The 22,213-nt window shown below is 44.4% G+C and overlaps 1 protein-coding gene across 1 annotated transcript in view; it reads right to left on the bottom strand.

The window, feature by feature from the left end:
- The window catches only part of LOC137432406 (exonuclease mut-7 homolog), an 85,506-nt gene extending 65,832 nt beyond the window's left edge, over positions 1-19,674 (bottom strand). The window contains exons 1-7 of the mRNA XM_078768777.1: positions 19,429-19,674; positions 17,952-18,090; positions 10,773-11,112; positions 10,432-10,541; positions 7,163-7,415; positions 6,870-7,045; positions 4,674-4,844 (exon numbers count right to left, since the gene is read on the bottom strand). Of these exons, the coding sequence (XP_078624903.1) occupies positions 4,674-4,844; positions 6,870-7,045; positions 7,163-7,415; positions 10,432-10,541; positions 10,773-11,112; positions 17,952-18,090; positions 19,429-19,556 (1,317 nt within the window). The 5' untranslated portion in view covers positions 19,557-19,674. The remainder of the gene's footprint in view (positions 1-4,673; positions 4,845-6,869; positions 7,046-7,162; positions 7,416-10,431; positions 10,542-10,772; positions 11,113-17,951; positions 18,091-19,428) is intronic.
- Positions 19,675-22,213: the final 2,539 nt, after the last annotated feature.

Here is a 22,213-nt window from a genome sequence, read left to right as displayed (position 1 = left end):
TATCTGTGATTATCGGGAATGATTTGGCCGGGGGGCAAATTTATGGTAACCCGAGGGTTGGTAAAGAGCACAGCAGGGAAAATAACACCCCACCAGCTCGGGATGGCGACAAAAGTTCCAAGTTATTTGTAGGGGGACTGAACTTCAACCCAGAGGAAGAAGTTCTGACCTCTGTCTTCAACAGATATGGGCCGCTGGTGGAAGTGCGGGTGGTAAAAGACAGGGAAACGCAACGGTCAAGAGGGTTCGGCTTTGTCACGTTTGCAAGCACAAGAGACGCCAGGGAGGCAGAGAAGAATTGGAATGGTAAGGATTTGGAGGGTCGGACCATAATAGTAGGGAAGGCATTTCGTAGGCGTCGAGAGGTCTACAGAAGAGGACAACGTGGCAGTAGTTTTGGGGTTGGCAGCAGCCGATATTACTATGGAGGCTCCCAGAGTTACGGCACCTCCCGAAAGAATGAATGTCAGAGCACTGGCCGAGAAGGAGACCGCCAGTCAGGTAACGGCTGGGACAAGAGGTCCCACCATAACTGTTAGGAGTCTGGAGAAGTTGCAGCACTATATACGGGGGAGCCGCCGAGCCGGGGCTCCTACACGGACTAACCGTGAACTCCAAGTTCTTAAAGGCGTCCAGGTAGTGAACTTTCCTGCACGGACTAACCGTGAACTCCACATTCCTTAAGGCGTCCATGTAGGGAATACTCCGCTGGGCCTCCCGAAAAAGTGCTATAGAGAGGTTTAAATTTGGGGGCTTTGGTCACCACCTCTTAACCGTCATTCAAGAGAAACTAGAAGTGGTTGACGCTTGGTCCAGAGGGAATTAATCTAGGGGATTGTGTGAAATTTTGTTGCTTTATTTTTAAGTGATGACTGTGCCCGGGGGGAACTGATGAGTTGGGGGGGAGGGGGGGGGGTGAGTTATCTGGTTTGTTTATCCAAGTTGGCCGGCAAAGAAAGTTTTCGCTGGGTTCAAACTTTCTTTCTTGAAGGGGGAGAGTGTTACATATTTATGTGAATGTATGTGAATCACTATTCAGGTCTTTGCTTATCAATGTGTAGTCGATTAAAGGTTGTTGTGATTAAAGGGTCAGGAGCCCTTCTGGGAAAAAGGAGACCGGAAAATGGAAGAAGAAAAGACACGAGGTCCTGGAGAAGCGACGATTCTTCTTCTTCCTCGCCGAGCTCGGAGGCGAGCGGTATCGATTGAGCAACGTAACAGAATCGGCGTTTAAAAGCCCGTCTGGCGAGAGGAGTTACCGGGACGTGTAACTACCCTTTGACACGTCAAGTCACCGTGGGTTCGTGCACGGAACCAAGCAGCTGGCACAGTTCGCCGCACCGTCTACAAGGCCGCGTACGGGTCGCACCTTGGGCCGCGCGCGCTGGGCAAGCCGCGTGTTGCTTTGCCTGCTTTGCTGTACCCGCTTTGCTTGGCCAGGAGGTGCGCCCTGCAGCCGTTGTTCCCGGTACGGGACGTGCCCGGTGAAAGCACGTCAGGAAGGGTCCGTTCAACCGCCCACGTGCGGAGATCGAACTACAGGAGTACGGAGACATTGAGAGAGACATTGACCATGGAGGGAGTCGGGAGTGGGGCTCACGTGAGGAATGTATAAGATGGCCATCTTAGAGTTATTATAGATGAGTTTACCTCTTTGTACTATTGATTGCTGATTGTGGATGGGTGTTGATTGCTCGGGGAATATATCATTGATTATTCCGGATCCTTGGTGTGGGGTTTCTTATTGATTGGAATTCATATTGATTGCGTTACGAAAGCGCCTAAATAATAGATCTTTCTGGCGGAGTTCCTCTCACGGTCCAGGGGTCACCGAGACCAGGTAGTCACCGGGAGGACCACGTAACAATTGCCATCACTACTCTGATAAACCATTCCTCCACTCCTAACTTCCTCATTGCCCATGTCAATACTTTGCGTGGAACCCTATCGAATGCTTTCTCCAGATCAACAAACCCAAGAAACAACTTCTTCCTCTTCTCCATGTACTTCTCCTGCAACTGCTTCACAATAAAAAGCACGTCTGTCGTTCCTCTTCCTGGCATAAATCCAAACTGCATTTCGTCAATGTTCACTTTCTTCTTTATCCTCCTCTCCAACATCCTTTCCAATACCTTCATTCCATGCTCCAATAACTTTATCGCTCGATACGAGCCACAGTCCAGAGGGTCACCTTTCCCCTTGTATAGGGGGACGAGGGTACTCAGTTCCCAATCCACTGGAATGCGGCCTTCTTTCACCACCAGATTACAGATCTCTGTCATTCTCTTCACACCCCAATTTCCCGCTGCATTCAACATATCTCCCACAACTCCCGTCGGCCCTCCTGCTTTTCTACTCTTCATTGCTTTTATCGCTTCCTCAACTTCCTTCTCGGTTATCTTCTCTGCCGGTCCTAAAACTGGGTTACTCTCTATGTTGCCATCCCATTCATTCTCTGCATTCAACAGTATTTCCATATATCTCTTCCATCTTCCTTTAATTCCATCTGGGTCCACAACGATTTGTCCCACTTCATCCTTCAAGCAACTCACCCCCATCAAATCACACCTCTCTTTCACGATCTGCTTTGCAATCCTGAATACCGTTCTCTGACCCTCTTCCAAATCCAAGCGTTCTCCGAACATTTTCCTACATGCCTCCTGCGCCTTGGCTACCTCTTTCTCTGCAGCCTTCTTGGCTGCCTTATAACTTTCATGCTCTGCCTTTTCTGCCCCCGTACCTTCGCCTTCTGCCACTCCTTGAAGTCCTTCCTCTTCTTGTCAATCTTCTTTCCAACTTCATCATCCCACCACCATGTTTCCGAGTGCCTCGTTGGTCCTTTTGTCCATCCACATACCTCACCAACGGCCCAACAGACGATCTTTCATTGATATCCAACCACTTTCAAGCTCAACCACATCATCCTCGACCCTACTCAACCTCTCTTTTAATGCCTCCCTTACTGTCACCTCTTTCAACCTCCACGCCTTCATTCTCGGTTGGTACTTCACCCGCCGAGCTCTCCTCGCACCTTTCACCCTTATGTCGCAGACAACCAAGTGGTGCTGTTCAGTAAACATAAAAAGGAATTCCAATCTGTATAAAATGGACAATATATACGAGACTTGACCATGGGATCCGAGGATCACGAGTCATGGTCTCAAATGGGAATAGCAAACAGGCCAACCATTACCGCTTTTGACTCAATCAAGGATTTTATCAAATGTACGGGATTCCTGCACAAGTGTTTGCAAACATTTACGTGGTTGTTGTTGCAATCTATTCGGTAGATGTTTAATAAATGAAAGTGAGTGCACCATTTTATTCACATCAAATGCTTAAGCTTGATAGCTCCTTCTTCCATACACAGATATGATATGCATGACCTTTTCAATAATAAGATATTGTTTAATCATACGTTAGGTGCAATAACTTTATACTTATTTGATTCATTTTTACTAAGATTGCTATTAATATCTTAACCTGTGTTATCAAATCATGTATGTTTTATAATACAGCATGTGTATACTTTTTAATAATAGATCCACCTGTTTATCTATCACTAAGTTTTATATTTTTACTACATTTTCTATCTTGGTAATTATTATTTAAGCCATTTTAACAATGTGTCCATTTTAAAACAATGTGTGAACCCGAAGATTCCTAAATGATCCTTATTTTTCACATGTTGTGTTATACATGTTATACATGCCATACATGTTATCCATGTTATATGTTATACATGCCTGCATATGTACTTGTAGTGTAGTACTTTTCTATTCATTTTATTTATTTGTAGATGTTATTATAGTCATTGCAATCTATTTTTTTCATTATCTTGATTTTCATTTGATATTGTAAATCATTCCCAATTCAGCTTCTGGCTGCGATGATTTAATAATAAAACCATGAATTTAATTTAATTTAATTGGGGGAAGGGAAGGATGTGTGTCTGTGTGTGTGTGCCAATGACCCTGGGTTTGGGGAAGATTGGATGGAAAATTATGGAAAATTGGAAAATTTGGGGGAGATCGGACAGAAAACGTAAGTCAGCTCCAATCCCACAATCCCCTTCCCTTCCCCCCCCCTCCCGCCCCCCACCCCCAACAAAAGGATGGGGTTGAGCCCATGACATGACACTTGGTACTACTCAGGCTAGCCCCGTTCTTTTTTATTTTTCTATGATTTCATACAGATAATTGCCTTATTTAATATAGTAGGATTGCACAATTGCAAAAAAAATAATCTTGCATTTCTTTCAAAAAAATTACTCAACCTTTTTATCAATATCAATACGTCAATATCAGTCAAAATTCAGTTCGTTTCCATGAACCACATCAAGCTGCGAAGAGTTCCCAACGACAGATGATTGCCAGGGAAATGCATTTTAATGACTGCTCACAGCCTAAACATCAATTAGCACAGGAAATGTAAACAACTGTAATTAGGTCTCTGGCGGCATTAGCTTATTGACTTGGTGAGTGACTCCTCAAAACCCATTTGTACAATCTCCCACAATCTAAGATCCACCAAGGGCCTTTTGGGCCCACCAGTGCTACTCAGTATCGAAATTACTATCTTAAACGGAAGCTTTCCTCGATACCTCTTTCCTGTGATCTCTGATAGACTCATGTAATAGAACCCGTAATGCCTAGAATGCGGAGTAGCCTCACCTCGGCCGCAGCCCGGTGATCCTCCTCATTCTCCATGATACGCACATCGATACCCAGACAGCGAAGGTAACGGCCGAGCCCCTGCAGCATGTTGTCGCAAACCACAGCCATATCTTTGGGCAACTTGGACTCTGGGACAGAGGACAAGGGACCTGGAACCTGTGGGGGTTTCTGGAGAGAATTCCGAAGTCAACTTATTATAAGCGATTATGTCATGACAAACATATTTCAATGGCAATTCAAAATATTTTGAAATGATATGCATGACATTCAAGCAAGTTTCTTCTCTCCTACCCCTCATTCATATGGGAATAGTTCATGGACATTCTAACATTCATTCTAACAGTTCATTGGCTGATGAAAAAAAATCCAAACCCAATAACATCCTTTTTATTGTTATGTCTTCAACAAGTGCTGCAGGCATCAAAGGCAAATACAAATGTGGGGAACCCTTGAAAACGCAGACGAAAACCGAAATTACATACAACCTTCAATTTTTTTCGCCGGCGTTTTGCAAAAAAGGCCATCAAAAGGACAGGTTAGAGTTTTTTTCTTAAATATTTCAAATATTAATCATGACTACCTCCTTTCCTCTGCATGGGTTGTAATCAAAGCGTACCTTTCTTTCATGATAGACGACATGTTGTTTTCAAATCTATATTATAAAAGGATCTATATAAAGTCTGTCTGTCTGTCTATTTCTCTGTTTGCCGTGTTACAACTTGAGAACGGATAAAACGATTTCAATGAAATAAACGACGGTAGATTCATGGAAATCGCAGAAAGGTTTATGAAGAAAAGGAGATAGAAAAAAAAAGGGTTTGTGTGTGGGGAAATGGACAAACATGGCGAAACTGCAAACGCCAACTTGCAACTGACTGCTAATCCTTGCACAGAGGGCAAGATCTCCAAGGAATAGTTTTTTTGTTATTGCCCCATCAATTAGCCATCACAGCAAAGATTGGTATTCCCATCAGCGAAGCGACAGGTCTTGTATGTTAGTGTACATGAACTCAGAAGTCCTCTTGAGTGTATGATATGTTTGTTTGGGTGGTGTATCGGTAATAAACTGCTTCCTCAATCGCTCCCAAAAATAACATGCATTACCTCGGAGAATGAAACTCTCATTGAAATCCATCCCCCTGCTGCTGCCTTGCAGGGTACATCGCTTTAGACAAAGGCTAGGTCCACAGTTGATTCTGTGGTGGCGTCAGAAGGGCCTCCGGCCAAAAGAAACATGTCTCAAATATGCTTTTTGGTGAAGCAGCCATGAGGTGAATCATGGCTTACACTGTATGCAAGCATGAAAACGGTGGTAAAACGATGATGATAATGATAATGATGATGACGATTATACCTCATTTCCTCTGCACGTGTTGTAATCAAAACCATACCTTTCTTTCCTCTGCATGGGTTGTAATCAAAACCATACCTTTCTTTCCTCTGCATGGGTTGTAATCAAAACCTAACTTTCTTTTATGATAGATGTGTTGTTCAGTCTTCCAAATATACACCAGAGGCCTGAAACCTAATGTCCTAGGCCTGAAGCCTGAGACATACAAGTTTCCACCAAAATAGCAGACATAGGATTTGATTTTGTTTTTTCAGGTTACAATTGTGGGTGGAGTCAGGCCAGTAGGCGGAGCTCCGCCCTGGATGGACTGAGTTTTAGAGCGACTGGCAGAGAATATTATAGTGGATTGTTGTGATTTTCTAACTTAACTCTACTTTCTCACTTATCTACTTTCTTAACAACTCTCTCAAAGATGTTTGGTTGGGTCTCTTGGATCTCGCTCTTAGCCATGATCCTTCTTGGGCAAACCACATTTCAAAGTTGACCTCTAAAGCTAGTCGCTGACTCAGCATCACAGGATGGACTGAATTTCCCGGGACAACTGCCTGACTGTCATCCTCTGTTATTATTCTCGCCACCACCATTGCTAGCTTTTCCCATCACTGTAGACGGGTACTTTTGCTAGTTATAGATAGATGCAGAGATACATTAAAAAAGGAACATGACCTGCTATTTTAATCTGAATACACCGGATAATGGATTATGTAAAATTCCAAATTAAGAGCTTGGTGTTGTGTTAGCCACAGAAACAAAACATCTTGTTATTTGGAACGAAACATTCAAATTTCAAAACAACATCTTGCAGACAAAGCAAAGTAAAGAAAGCTGGAATTGTATCTCACCTCCTGACATCGATCACCTGAGACCGTTTTCTTATGAGTAATGGAGTTGTCATTCTTTAAGGTTTTGGTTGACTTTTGTCCAAGCTTGCACAACTCCACATTCATATTTAGCCCAGCTGAAGCTGCCTTTTCCATCAATGACTTGTAGACCTCCAGTAAACAGTACGCATCTGCCGCTAAGACATACACAAGAAAGGATTGTATATTATTATCTAAATAATTTGCATTATTTATCCAAATTCACCAAGAGAAGCACTCACGTGAACAATGAAAGTCCACTAGTGTTGGCCTACCTGCGTAAGCCTTTTGTGCAGTCGTGAGTGGCCGTTGCTCCCAGTTAGATAGCTGTTGCCGCTTGTCCAATGGCCATCCTAAAGTTTGGCACACGAGGGAGCTCAGGCCACGTTCATCTGCCCGACACACCGATCTGGTTTTTAGAGATGGGCAGGATGGCTCTGTGGCCAAATCGTACTCCCAGTTCTCGGCTTGCACAGAACCATCGAAGGTGCTGGATGGGATCTCCAGTGACAATCCAAGGTCCAAGAGCTGTAGAACATGTTGATAAGGTGGTATAAGGGGCAGGGCATTTTATATAAAACATTTAAAAAAAATTCAATATAAATGTGTACACAATTGGTGTCATTTGATAGAACAGGGTATGCCATATTTTCATTGCTTCAACTTATTGCACTGCAAAAAATCCAAGACTAGAATGCAAAGAGCTAACCACTTCACAAAGTTAGCCACAGAATGGGCATCCTCTGTCGATCGAAGTAATACGTGAAAAATCAAAGCTACTCAGTCTACAAGGCCTTTGTCCATAGTCCAAGAGAACTGCTCTCTCCGATTGGTGGATCAGCCAACATCACACCTGTCTCTCCTGGAATCTGTAGCATCTAAATCTGTCAACATTATTGGCCTCTCCTGCGATGGGGCCGATGAACAAGGCTTGTTTGTCTCACATCGCAAGGAAGTCAGTGGCCTTTTTTTTTTTTTTCCATGTTCACAGTCGTTTCTATCTCCATTAACCCTACAATTAATTACCTGCATGATACTGTGTTCACAGGCTAACCCCCGCTCGGGGAAAATGGCCTTAAAACGATCATTCATTCATACTGTGTTTCCACATCTCTTTTTTTCTCCTTCTCTTCTCCTGCTTATTCATACCCTTACTTATCATGTCCAACTATTGTCCAAGTGTTCCACTGTCAGTCCTTTGCCTTTTTACTCTGTCACCTTTGTATTCCGTAAGCCTCAATCTTGTACAGAGAGAAAAAAGTCCGAACAAAGTTTTTAAAAATATGGAAACAGAAGATGGCATATCTATTATTTAAAATGTGAAGCGTGGTGTCTGTCCATGCATTTGAATGTTCGTATGTTCGGATGTCTCGCGTTTCCAGCAGCCTTTTTCCCTTGTGAGAACCTCCGCACGCAGGCAAAGCCCAACATGCAACCAGAAGAAATGTATGATACCAAACGAGATACATTTAAAACGTATCAATACAACATGGAATTGCACTTTGTTTATGAGCAATGCATTACGATAAGACCTTGGTAGTCAGGATGGCCTAGACTCTGGAGGTACGCACACTGCCTCCAAGCTGTCGAGCCTGGGTTTGAATCTCGGCCCAGTTACTGTATAAACCCTCATTCCGGTGTTTCACAGACTGGGTGAATCATCAATGTGCATGCGGTTCCTCCGATGGACATTAAAATGGGTGTCCCACCTACCAACATTAGTTGGTGAGCGTTAAGAATCCCAACATTGTCCTTCCGGCACTTCCCCCAAGCTCAGTGGCTGTTTTAAGTGTGTGTGTGTGTGTGTGTGTGTGTGTGTGTGTGTGTGTGTGTGTGTGTGTGTGTGTGTGTGTGTGTGTGTGTGTGTGTGTGTGTGTGTGTGTGTGTGTGTGTGTGAGCTCCATTACAAGCCACAGACCTTGCATAATTTTTTTTTTTTTAATAATGAACTTCAAAGAGGTCCAAAATAAGCTTAGACTTAATTATCGGTGAATTACATTATGTAATTCATCAACAGTTAGAGCTTTTGCTCAAAAGGATAGAGCATGGACAGATAGAGAGAGGGGGAAGTGGGTAATGGGGGGGGGGAGATTGGAGTGGGGGAGGGAGAAGTTTGTGAGATGGAGGTGAGATGGAGGTGAGATGGAGGTGAGATGGAGGTGAGATGGAGGGGAGATGGAGGGGAGATGGAGGGGAGATGGAGGGGAGATGGAGGGGAGATGGTGGGGAGATGGTGGGGAGATGGTGGGGAGATGGTGGGGAAAGGAGAGGGGAGAGAGAGGGGAGTAGGGAGAGAGAAGAGCAGGGGAGAGATAGGGAAGTTGGGGAGAGAGGAGATTGAGGGAGACAGGAGAATGGGAGAGAGAGATAGGAGAGGGAGAGAGAGGAGGTGAGTGAGAGGGAGAGAGTGCGAGGGAGAGAGTGAGAGGGGGAGAGTGAGAGGGAGAGAGGGAAAGAGTTAGTGTTATTCAGAGTTCGTGTTTGGTAGAGTTATTGTTTGGTAGAGTTATTGTTTGGTATACAGAGTCGAGGCTCATGGAAGAGCTAAAATTAGTACACTGAAGAGATCAGGACGCAACAGGACAAAAGGAACAGTTGAGAGAAGGGGGAAACAGCAGAGTTGAAGGCCAAGACAGAGACAAACGTGGACAAACAATGGGTGTGGGGGGGGGGAATGAGGGGTAGGGGAGGATGCATAGGATGGACAAGATGATGCATAGGGTGGACAAGATGATGCATAGGGTGGACAAGATGATGCATAGGGTGGACAAGATGATGCATAGGGTGGACAAGATGATGCATAGGGTGGACAAGATGATGCATAGGGTGGACAAGATGATGCATAGGGTGGACAAGATGATGCATAGGGTGGACAAGATGATGCATAGGGTGGACAAGATGATGCATAGGGTGGACAAGATGATGCATAGGGTGGACATGATGATGCATAGGGTGGACAAGATGATGCATAGGGTGGACAAGATGATGCATAGGGTGGACAAGATGATGCATAGGGTGGACAAGATGATGCATAGGGTGGACAAGATGATGCATAGGGTGGAGAAGATGATGCATAGGGTGGACAAGATGATGCATAGGGTGGACAAGATGATGCAGAGGGTGGACAAGATGATGCAGAGGGTGGACAAGGTGATATATAGGGTGGACAAGGTGATGCATAGGGTGGACAAGATGGATACAGAAGGAAACTCTCAGAAGGGAAAACTAGAAATTTGGAAGGAGGAGGGACAGGGGTGGGGTAACGAGGAGAGAAAAAGATCATGCTTGTTGATTGGGTCCGATCTGAAATGGTGAACAGATTGAAAATATTAAAAAGATTTTAAAAAAGAAAAAAAAAGAAAACAAGGCGGTCCCATAGATTCGATTTTTTTTAAAGATGAAGACTACTTTGCAGCAATAAAAGGTAGTGCAGCTTCTAGTGGAGAAGCATTTGTGTGGCAATACAAAGAAACATCAAATATTTCTCATTCCCAACCTAGAGTCACACAGGCCCCTTCCATCACAACTTCCAACCCATTCATGCCTGTTTGTGAAGCAGCTCTAGATCAAGAAGACGCTCCAAGTTCTTTAATGCTGGTGCCAAAAATGGGTAAGCTCTCGTCAGGTTCTTTAAATCTCCACTCAAGCTGTAGCCTGTAAGTGAATAGGATATTTCACATGAAAATCTGAAAATTCCCTCATTCTGGTTTGAAACCCTATTTTTGAGAAAAGCATTCAGAGCGAGCACTGTGCACTGTTATCATTGCCAAAACACTTAACTCTGACTTGTGGTATGTTTGAGCCATTGCATCAAGGATTGACCTGAAAAATGAAAGTAGGCCTGAAAGTAACAGCACAGATTTGATTGACACTGACACAACGTACCAAGTTTAAGCACATCGGTGCTGGAAAATATCCTCTGCAAAAAAGTTAGCAGCGGTGAGGCCATTGATGCTTTATCCTTTCCGCTTTCCATCTTTTCTGCACGGAAATCATGAGGCACTGTGCAGTCCGACGTCACGGCACCTTGAATCTCACTAGCCAGATGACCGGTCGTGCCTGACGGGCCCACAACTATCGCCGCCTCATCCTGGCTTGTCAAAGCAAGCATGTCAATGAGGTAGACGGCCTGGCAATGCGCAATCTGCAGCAGTGAGACGCGTGATTGGACCAGCGCTGAGAAAGAAGGCCGCCACTCCATGTCAAGGCCAAGTACGGATCCAGGCTGATAGAAAATATGGGGGAAGCAGAAAATATTAAGACATATAGAAGCAATATCAATGGAGGGCCATTAGTCAGATTAAAGAATAACAATTATTATTGACAATTATTATTCGCTTCTCCCGTCTGAACAAAAATGTTCAGAAGTATTTCAGGCAAATACAAATCCCAGTCGATGGGAAAAAAATCATTCTTAATCATTGTACCATCATTGGGGGATCACTCATCTGTATCTGGTCAGTACAGTTAAATTAAACAGAAGGAAGTCGAGACCTGAGTGGATTTCTGGATTAAAAAGAACATTTTGAGGTCTGTGGGAAAGGTGAGTTTATCTGTTACAGATCTTGTTCCAGGAAGTCTCACTGTAGAGTGTAGACCATGCTCCTGAAAAACATGAGCCTTGTGAGAGCATCAGTAAGCTCCAATTTGGGTTTCATACATTATTTGGCCATGGGTTTGGGAATAAAGTTATTAAATGAAAATTGTTCAATTGTAAAACCTACTTTGATACATATAGTGCTTGCGTATAGTGTTTTTTGGGGGGCTTTTGTATACAAGATCGAGGCTCGTGTAATAGCTAACATGAATCACAAAAAAAAAACGGACACATAAAAAACATATAATAAAGGCAGCGGGAGACAAGATGGGGGGAGAGAGGGAAGCGATCAAGTACAACAGCAGAGAACAGGGACATCGGGAGATCTGTGGGAGGGAGAGGGCTTGGGGGGGAGAAGGCATGGGAAGGGGGGTGGGGGGGAAAGGGGGTGGGAGAGGTATAAAACACAATTTTAAGTTAGTGTTACGAATTTTATTGCGTTATCTTTTTGTGTTTGAAGTAATGACCAAAGCTTACTGGAGACAGCTGTTAGAGGTAATCGGTACATTCACTTCTTCTTTCCAGATGTGGAAAGAGGAAAGGAAGAGGGGGTGGGGGAAGGGGCGGGACAGAGGTTACAATGATTCATACCTCCTTTGTATTTCCATATCATTACGTAACGGTATATATATAGAAAAGTGCCATGAAATCAAATTAGATTTCCAATGAATAAAAAATATATATATATATTCATCCCAAATCAAATATTTACGACAATAAATAGCCCTGAGTTCGCTGATGGTCATTTCGGACCTCTGCTGATTTGGGGAGGAACCCCACCTCTGCCCGATAGTCTTGGCCAAAAATTTTGCCACCCTTGCACATTTTTCAAATAATGCACCTTTATTCCAGAAAATTGTTGAAATAAAAAATATATTTTGGTATCCACATTTGTATTTCTTTGATTTGCAGTGGAACAAAAAAAAGAAAAGCTGAGGAAATTACTAAACCTTAGCTTATTCCGCACAGAAATCCTAAAATGGCCCGGACAATATTATTGGCACCTTTTAGAAGTTGTTATAAATAATTTTATTTTGTATTTTTTATGGATATCACCCCAGACAAGGCATGCAGCCACTCTCGGTAAGAGGCCAAGAGAAGGTTAGAAACATTATAAGGATAAATCAAAACAAAATAAAAATAAATAAATAAATAATAAGTAAACATCCAAGACACAGGTAGTTGTAGAAGAAGAACCACCTTTAGAGGCCATTTTTCCCTGCAGAGCAGGGGTTGGCCTTTTTCGGGCACCATGGTCCCCTTTTTGAAGCAATGTTTTACGGCCGGATGCCCTTCCTGCCACCAACCCTGTTAATCGACTCTTGCAACACACAGGGAATTACCAGTGAACTGGTGCTCCATTTGCCGACCTCGGAAGGATGACAGGCTGAGTCAACCCCCCTGGTGTTAATTCAGCGATCAACCGGGATTCGAACCCAGGATCCTAGGATCCCGAGCCGGCACCCTAACCACTAAGCCAACACCAGGCTATACAGGTAGTAGTAGAGGTTGGGTAAAATGCAATTAAACCTCAAATATGTAGTAGGATAATGAGAAGCATGTTACAGGTAGTGAATTCCAGAGTGAGAGCACGAGGGATAAAACTATCTGAATAGCCTTTCATTCTGCATCTTGGATCGGCGATAGTGTATGGGTGTGCAGAAATGGCAAACCGAGTCCTACATCCAAACACTCGTATGGGAGGAACCAAGTTAGAAACTCCAACAGAACATTTGCCATGAAAATATCTGCAAAACAAACAAAGAGCGACAATCGACCTACAGTGAGAGAGCGGTTGAAGAGTTGAACACATCTCCACACCAACCAAGTTGACAATGCGTTTCTGGAGCCTATCAAGTAAAGATAAGTGGCAGGCCGGTGTTCCAGCCCAAATAGAGCAACAGTACTCCATGAAGGGACGTATAGATGCCGTATACAGGTACAAAACGGCCTCAGGAAATAAATACCTCAGTGCTCGAAAAAGACAACCAACTCGCTTAAAAGCACTCTTGGCAATACCAGAAATGTACTTTTCCCAACGGGGGTTAGAGGAGATGTCCACACCAAGAAGCCGAAGCTCACATGATTCTGTTAAGGTTGAAGACCCCTTGTATACAGAAGGGAAAAACCTGTTTCTAGAACGTGATATGGACAACAATTTAGTTTCCTTTGCATTGAAGGTTACCAGGCTGTCGTGCCCCCAATTCAACACAATTACATTTCAAGCAGGTGATTCTCCTTTACTTTGGAATTGAACTCACCTGTGGTGAATTGCAGGTGCCTGCCATATATATATATAACAAAATCACTCATTCAACCAGTTTGAATGGAGAAAAGGAGTCATTCTGGACGAGGAGGTTCAGTGATGTTTTGGGGTTGCTGTGCTGCCTCTGGCACTGGGTGCCTTGAATGTGCATGGAATCATGAAATCAGGAGATACCAAGGCATTTTGGAGCGCAATGTTCAACCCAGTGTCAGAAAGCTGGGTCTACGTCGAAGGTCATGGATCTTGCAGTAGGACAATGACCCCAGGCACACTTCAAAAAGCACCCAGGAATGGTTTAAGACAAAACACTTGACTGTTCTGAAGTGGCCAGCAATGAGTCCAGATCTAAATCCCATTGAACACCGACAGAGAGATCTGAAAACAGCAGTTGGGAGAAGGCATTCTTCAAATCTGGGAGGAATGGAGCAGTTTGCACAAGAAGAGTGGGCCGAACTGCCAGTAGAGAGGTGTAGGAAGCTCATTCATGGCTACAGGAAGCGCTTGACTACAGTTATTTTGTCCAAACGCTGTGTGCTACCAAAAATGAAGTAGAGGGTGTCAATAATTTTGTCAATGCCAATTCTTTTTATTTTCTGATTTAAAAGGATATATTAAGTTCTGAATCAAAAACAAAGGTTCTGTAATATTAACAGTGAAATAAAGAATTGTGGAGACCAAATACTTTTGTCAATTTCAACTAATTTTTAGAGAAAATTGTGAGTTAAATGAAAAAAGTGCAAGGGTGCCAATATTTTTGGCCACGACTGTATACAACAACACAACAGGCATTTTAAGGCCATTTTCCCTGCTAGAGCGGGGGTTAGCCTTGCGGGGCCCATGACAATCTTCTCCATTTTGCCCTATTTTCTGCATCTCCCCTTGTTAACCCCCTTGCCTGCATTTCTTCTTCCACCACCTTTAGCCAAGTCTTTCTCGGTCTTCCCCGTCCTCTACTTCCTTCTACATTCATTTCCATCACTCTTCTCAAACAGTCACTTTCATCCTTCCTCAACACATGACCGACCAAACCATCTCAACCTGTTCCTCTTCACAGCATCCATCACAGGCTCTATTCCCATCATCTTTCGCAATTCATCATTTGTCTTCCTTTCTCTCAACGACACTCCACACATCCACCGAACCATTCGCATTTCCACCCTCTCCAGCCTTCGTTGCTGCTCTAAATTCATTACCCATGTCTCGCTCCCATAAATCATAACACTTCTCACACATGCAGCATACACCTTTCCCTTCAGCTTCAACGACACTCCCCTCCTCGTCAGCACGCCACTCAGTTCCCGAAACTTCTTCCATGCACATCTCACTCTTGCAACCGTTGCCGAGTCTGATCCACCTTCTCCATTCAGCATGTCTCCTCGGTAGCAAAATGTTTTCACACCTTCCAGCTTCACGCCGTCTCCAAGATCCAACTCAACATTTCCTCCATCTGCAGCTCCCTCTGTGCACACCTAACACTTGAATGCAGCTGCCACACCGGTTAATGACCCTCTCAAACCACTACATTTTTGATGAACCCACTCAGCGCACATTGTACATTGAATGGAGTTCACTCCGACACCCTTCCTGCACAGAGCACACGGCCACTTCCCAGTTCTTTCCACCTCACCACATGCTTTACCACTTGCCATCACCTTCGTTTTTCTGATATTCACCTTGAGACCTTTTGTCTCCAACCATTCCTTCCACTTGTTCATCTTCTCCTTCAGTCCATCCATGCTTTCCGCAATCAACACCAGATCATCTGCACACAACAACTCCCACGGTAAACCCTCCTTTACATTCCGAGCCAGCACCTCCATCACAGCTACAAATAGTAGTGGACTTAGTACCGACCCCTGATGCACTCCCACCTTCACCTCAAACCCACCACTGTTCCCGTCCTTCGTCCTTACAGCTGTGCGTGCTCTCTCGGACATTCCGTCACTACTCTGATCAACCATTCCTCCACTCCTAACTTCCTCAATGCCCATGTCACTGCTTCACGTGGAACCTATCGAATGCTTTCTCCAGATCAACAAACCCAAGAAACAACTTCTTCCTCTTCTCCATGTACTTCTCCTGCAACTGGCTTTCAATAAAAAGCATGTCTGTCATTCCTCTTCCTGGCATAAATCCAAACTGCATTTCGTCGATCTTCACCTTCTTCCTTATCCTCCTCTCCAACACCCTTTCCAATACCTTCATTCCATGCTCTAATAACTTTATCGCTTGATACGAGCCACAGTCCAGAGCATCACCTTTCCCCTTGTAGAGAGGGACGAGGCTACTCAGTTCCCAATCCACTGGAATGCAGCCTTCTTTCACCACCAGATTACAGATCTCTGTTATTCTCTTCAAGCCCCAACTTCCCGCTGCCTTCAACATGTCTCCCACTACTCCCGTCAGCCCTCCTGCTTTTCTACTATTCATTGCTTTTATCGCTTCCTCAACTTCCTTCTCAGTTATCTTCTCTGCCAGTGCTAAAACTGGGTTACTCTCTATGTTGCCATCCCATTCATTATCTGCATTCAACAGCATTTCCATATATCTCTTCCATCTTCCTTTAATTCCATCTGGGTCCACAACGATTTGTCCCACTTCATCCTTCAAGCAACTCACCCCCATCACATCGCACCTCTCTTTCACTATCTGCTTTGCAATCCTGAATATCGCTCTCTGACCCTCTTCCGAATCCAAGCGTTCTCCGAACATTTTCCAACATGCTTCCTGTGCCTTTGCTACCACTTTCTCTGCAGCCTTCTTGGCTGCCTTATAACTTTCATGTTCTGCCTTTTCTGCCCCCGTACCCTTCGCCTTCTGCCACTCCTTGACCTTCTTCCTCTTCTCGTCAATCCTCTTTCCAACTTCATCATCCCACCACCATGTTTCCGAGTACCTCGGTGGTCCTTTTTCCGAGTACCTCGGTGGTCCTTTAGTCCATCCACATACCTCACCAACGGCTCCCAACAGACTATCTTTCATTGACATCCAACCACTTTCAAGCTCAACCACATGATCCTCTACCCTACTCAGCCTCTCTTTTAATGCCCCACTCACTGTCACCTCTTTCAACCTCCACACCATCATTCTCGGTTGGTACTTCACCCGCCGAGCTCTTCTCGCACCTTTCACCTTTATGTCGCAGACAACCAAGTGGTGCTGTGAAACAGCCTCCTCCCTCGGGATCACCTTTGTGTCCCGGAGGTGCCCCCTATCTTGCCTACGCACCATCAGGTAGTCAACGGTTGTCGTCACCCCACCTGACGTGTATGTAACATTGTAACGAGCTTATTATCCTCTTTCTGGAACTGAGTATAACAAATCAACAAAACAGCTCCATCAAACTCCAAAATCCTTTCACCTTCTCCATTCCTCACACCATATCCCTAACCCCCATGAACTCCCTCAAAACCGTCCATACTCCTTCCCACATGTCCATTTAGGTCTCCTCCTACCACAACAACTTCCTCATCTTTCACGTTTTCCATCAGCTTCTCTATCGCACACCAGAACTTGTCCCTCTCTTCATCGCTCCGACCGACTTGCGGAGCATATCCCGAGATGACGTTCACCAAGAGCTTTCCAATCATCATTTTCACCATCATCAACCTTTCACTCACTCCAGTCACACTCACCACACTGTCTACAAACTCCTCAGAAAACAGGACACCAACACCATGCACGCCTTCCGGGCACCCTTGCCACACAAACCTGTATTTATGTCCCTATTTTGGCCACGACTGTATGAAATCGAAAAATCTAAGACTGGCCGATGCTGTGGACCATCATGAAGAAGGGCTGTATCAGGTTTCAGAGCAATCGGTGGGTAAATAAGGGGGCGAGTATGGATGCAAAGTTTTGGGGATAACTCCCTCCCCCTCCCGCACACCTGGGAGCCCCCATGATCCGAAATCGAAAAATCGAAGCTCGAGCAATTGTGCAGGCCCTGTCTTGTATTCATGTGTCAAGTTTCAGAACAATTAGCTAGATGATAAGAAAGGAGTTGCAAAAATAGCAAGACATTAACAGAAGGTGGACGACCAGCCAGACAGACGTCCAGACATCATGACCCATTTTATAAGTTAATCTCTTTGAGAATCCAGATGAGATGAGATGACCGAAAACACACATGTGTTTGTCCCGACATAGTAATGTATAAAACGTACAAACATGTGCTTATACATAAAGTCTGATTTGCCACCTGCAGTATTTCAGGAAGTAACTTCTCCAGACATTCAAGCCGATCCACCATGTGGATGTTCTCCAATGGCAGTGGCATTTGGTAGCAGTCACTCCTGCTTTCCTGTTCTTTGATATTTGTATCCTCAAAGACAGTGGAGCTGCATACACAGACATGCATTCCTTCAATCGATTCAGAACTCACTACAAATTTCAGCTGCTGGTATCTAAACAAAAGCAGACTGAATATCAAAGTGCAAGTACGATACTCCCTCATAATAAAACAACTTCCTGCTGCCCTCGCAACAACCCTTACGTCACCCCCATCTCCCCCCTTCACTAGCCTTCCTCCCCCCCCCCCCCCCCCCCACACACACACACACACACACACACACACACACACACACACACACACACACACACACACACACACACACACACACACACACACACACACACACACACACACACACACACACACACACACACACACACACACACACACACACACACACACACACACACACACACACACACACGCCAGCAGGGTCCAAAACTTTGAAGTTTGTCAATCAAAAGGAGATAATTTCACGAACAAGAACCATTCGGTGTTTCGCAGGCAGTGTGATTCATCAAATATGTGCCTCCCCTCGGATGAACATTAAACTGGATGCTCCAATTAACAGCATTAGATGTTAAATATCCCACAGTATTCTTCAAGAAGAGTCGGCAAGACATCACCGGCACTCTGAACAGTATAAAAATCACTAATCCCCCTTCCTTCCCCCTGCCCCCTCGCCCCCACCGAGGCTTCGGAGACGGCACCCAAGTTAAGGTATGACAACCACGACTTACCTTTTCTTTTAACTATCACCTTTTGCTGTACAATCTCATGTATTCTGGATTTCGATTTTGCCTTTCTACCCTTAGTTAGTGTCAGCTGTTTCTGCAACTTGGTCACAGCTGCTGTTGATCTGAATAAAGTTCACCTGACCAGTCAAAGTCACCTCTCCCTCCCAACTCCAGTCTGTTGAGCTCTTTGTTCCTGCTTACTCTTTCAATGTGCTTCCTGTGTCTGCTCGGCATGTGAGAATTGTGATAACACGTCTTTGTGTTATGTCTATTTCTCAGCAGAATAACAAGAAGAGCATCGAGAATCACCAACTTTGGCATGGAGCTTCATATTGAACACACAGATGCGCTTATCTAATGTTGACACACCGGTCTATCGCCACAGCGTGAGGAAATACAATCTTGTACGAAATTAAATTATATATTTTTCCTTGTGAGCGCAAAGACTAACATTTCCAAAACATTCACAATATGAAGCTCTGTGCCAAATTTGGTTATCCTAGGTGCACTCGTTGTCCAGTCATTCTGCCGACAAATAGACAAACACACAGACGAGATCATCACAATACTCATGCACCAGCCATGGCTCGAATAATTAACTTTGGCTAGCTCTCTGCAAAAAAAGTAGTCTTCCTTGCTGTCCTTACTCTGGATACTGCTGGGCCAGCTGCAAGTAGCTTCGGATGCATGGACTAAGTCTCTCTGGGGGTACGGCCAACCGTGTAGCCCACTGTGCTGCTGCCCAAGAGTCTTTGTTTCCAAGGTGAGTCAGCATCTGGTCCTGCAGCCAAGGGTCATCGCCAATCTCATACTGGGATAAAGAAGCACAATGGATGAAAATCAGTCCAATGAATATTCATCAATGCAACTTCAACATAAGGTGCTCAGTTTTCAGAAACACAAGTACCCCCCAGACATGGGCCCTTGTTTCCAACCACACAAATACACATCTCACGAGTCTCAGCCAGCGTTGGGAGTGTGATCAGAGGCAAATCCCATTAAAATTACATTCGGGAAAACCAAACATCACATATGACTACGTCATTTATGAGCAGAAGGTGTGCCCATAGTTCCTGCCCACCTTAGGCCTCAGTTAGAGCTAGCTATGGGCCAGCAGACAAGCAAACATGGTGCCCTAGACTTGTTCACATCGGATGTGGTATGACTTTCCTGTGAGGATGAAAGGTCCTGCTGGCCTGAGAAGCAAATGAGAAAATAAATTGTTTCTCCTTGCCTTTCCTTGTAATCGTACTTGAGGAATCAATTGTAAACAATGTGCTTTAGCAACCAGCAAACAAGGACTGGCAGGATAGCCTAGTTCCTAGAGGTATGCACACAACCCACTGGATTTGAATCCAGACCCAGCTATAAGCTGTCATGCTGGAGTTTTGCAGGCAAAGCAAAGCATCAATTGTGCACTTGTGCAGCATTCCTCGGAGGGGGATTAAAACTGGGCGCCCCGTTTGTTAGCATTAGTTGGTGTATATTTAGTGGGAGGAGGGGGACTGAAAAAAAAACTCACATTTATTAAAGTAATAGAAGTGGAAAGGATAGTGGAGTGAGAACTTCTGTCATATATGTGTACATATATGTAAGATTATTCTCTCTTTTATAACATCCATCATCGATGCCTATGATTCAATCTGATAGTTACCGTAATCACTAATCAGTAAAGGAAGCAAGAGTGGTAGTGGTGACTCCAGCCAAGTTAATTCCAAGATTGCAATGCAAGGATTGAAGAAGCCTTCAACACTAACAATAAATATATATATATTGTTGTGGATTTGAGAATTGTTGTAAATATCACCCTCTGTAGAGTGTAATGAATACTTGTAAATATCTGTTTTGTGTGTAAAGGTCAAAGGTCGTCCTCTTAGTTAGTCCATATACATACACGTAGCAAATCATATACCCTTCTAAATAGTTCTTTCTTTATTCTGTGTATTAGCTTAAGGCTCTGTTTCCCATTAATTGACACTGCATTGCACCGAATCAGATAAGACAGAATCCCTTTTCAAGTCTCCCCCAATCCTCTCAGTGCATTGGGCGGTTTTCTTCACCCCAAACTCCATTACGCACGCGGTCAAGCCAACGAACAAGGGCGTTGCCCGCCCATCGTCATCAGAAGGTGGAGCCAGGAAAGCCCCGAACGACCAACCACAAATCAGTGGGTATGGCTGGGTAGCGTGTGTCATATAACCCGCAGCGCGACGCCCCCACCTCAGATGATTGAGGGAGAGAGATGCGTCAAAGAGCAGACGATTGAGGCAGCAGATGAGTGAGGGAGGACACATTGAGAAGTTCTGTGAAGGGAGGTGCATGAGCAAGAAACACCAGTGGGGAGGATTGTTCATTCTGCTTGGCGTGAACGTCCTGCGGGGAATGAGAATCGGCAAGCCCTGCTCGCGATACCAACCAGCACTCTGAGAACAACCAGTGCGTGCACGCGAACATCGACGTGCCGCGGTCTTCGGATCTCCCTGTCGCCCGTTCTGTAAACCAGAGTGCGAGGAGTCGGAGCTGTCACCTCCAGCCCTGCCGTTTGCACGAACCTGAACCTTCTCATCCCTCCACCCATTCCTGCCATTCCATCCTTTTGTGTACGTGAGTTTGTTTTGTGTGTCTTGTCCCTGGGGTATAAGTAAGTCTGTATAAGCTAGAAATTGCACTGTGTCTTCTGGTCCTTCCATTCTTTCTGTCTTTATTTTATTATCTTTCCTTCTCCTTGGTTCCTTTGATTGTGTAAATAATAGTTAGTAATAAATCATATTTGTATTTCCTACCTTCGTTCTTCTTCTTCATGCTCGTCCGGTCGTCTTTCTGATTTCCCCATTGAAAACCTGTGGCGCGATTTTGGCCAACGTTTCAGAATCGGGTCAGTTACCTGCTAATGGTTCGTGCCGCGGTTGCTAAACCGCTCGGCAATTAACATCTGTCCGCGGTCGCGAACGAGGTTGCGCACCTGCCTCTCCGGAGGGAGCTTGTGCAGCTTCAGGACCACGTCGGTCAGTCGTAGACGAGGGGATTAATCCCCCCTCGATAAGGGGGAAAGAGGCCGACGGAGAGATCCGTAACAATATATATATATATATACATATATATATATACATATACATATATATATATATATATATATACATATACATATATATATATATATATACATACATATATACATATATACATATATATATATATATATATACAGTGAACCCTCGTTTATCGCGGGGGTTACGTTCCAGAACCCCCCGCGATAAACGAAAATCCGCGAAGTAGCGACCATATATATTTTTTTTTTTTATATATATTTTAAAGCATTATGAACTCCCCACACTCTTATTAACCTTTCCCATACTCTTATAAACACTTCCTATACTCTTAAACACTTTTTACACTCTTAAACATACGTAATTTTAACAACATATAAAATTC

The sequence above is a fragment of the Myxine glutinosa genome, unplaced genomic scaffold (genome assembly GCF_964187855.1).
Source record: "Myxine glutinosa unplaced genomic scaffold, kmMyxGlut1.1 SCAFFOLD_447, whole genome shotgun sequence".
Lineage (NCBI taxonomy): Eukaryota > Metazoa > Chordata > Myxini > Myxiniformes > Myxinidae > Myxine > Myxine glutinosa.
The sequence above is the reverse complement of the archived record's forward strand: the minus strand, read 5'-3'. Positions and strand labels throughout refer to the sequence as shown.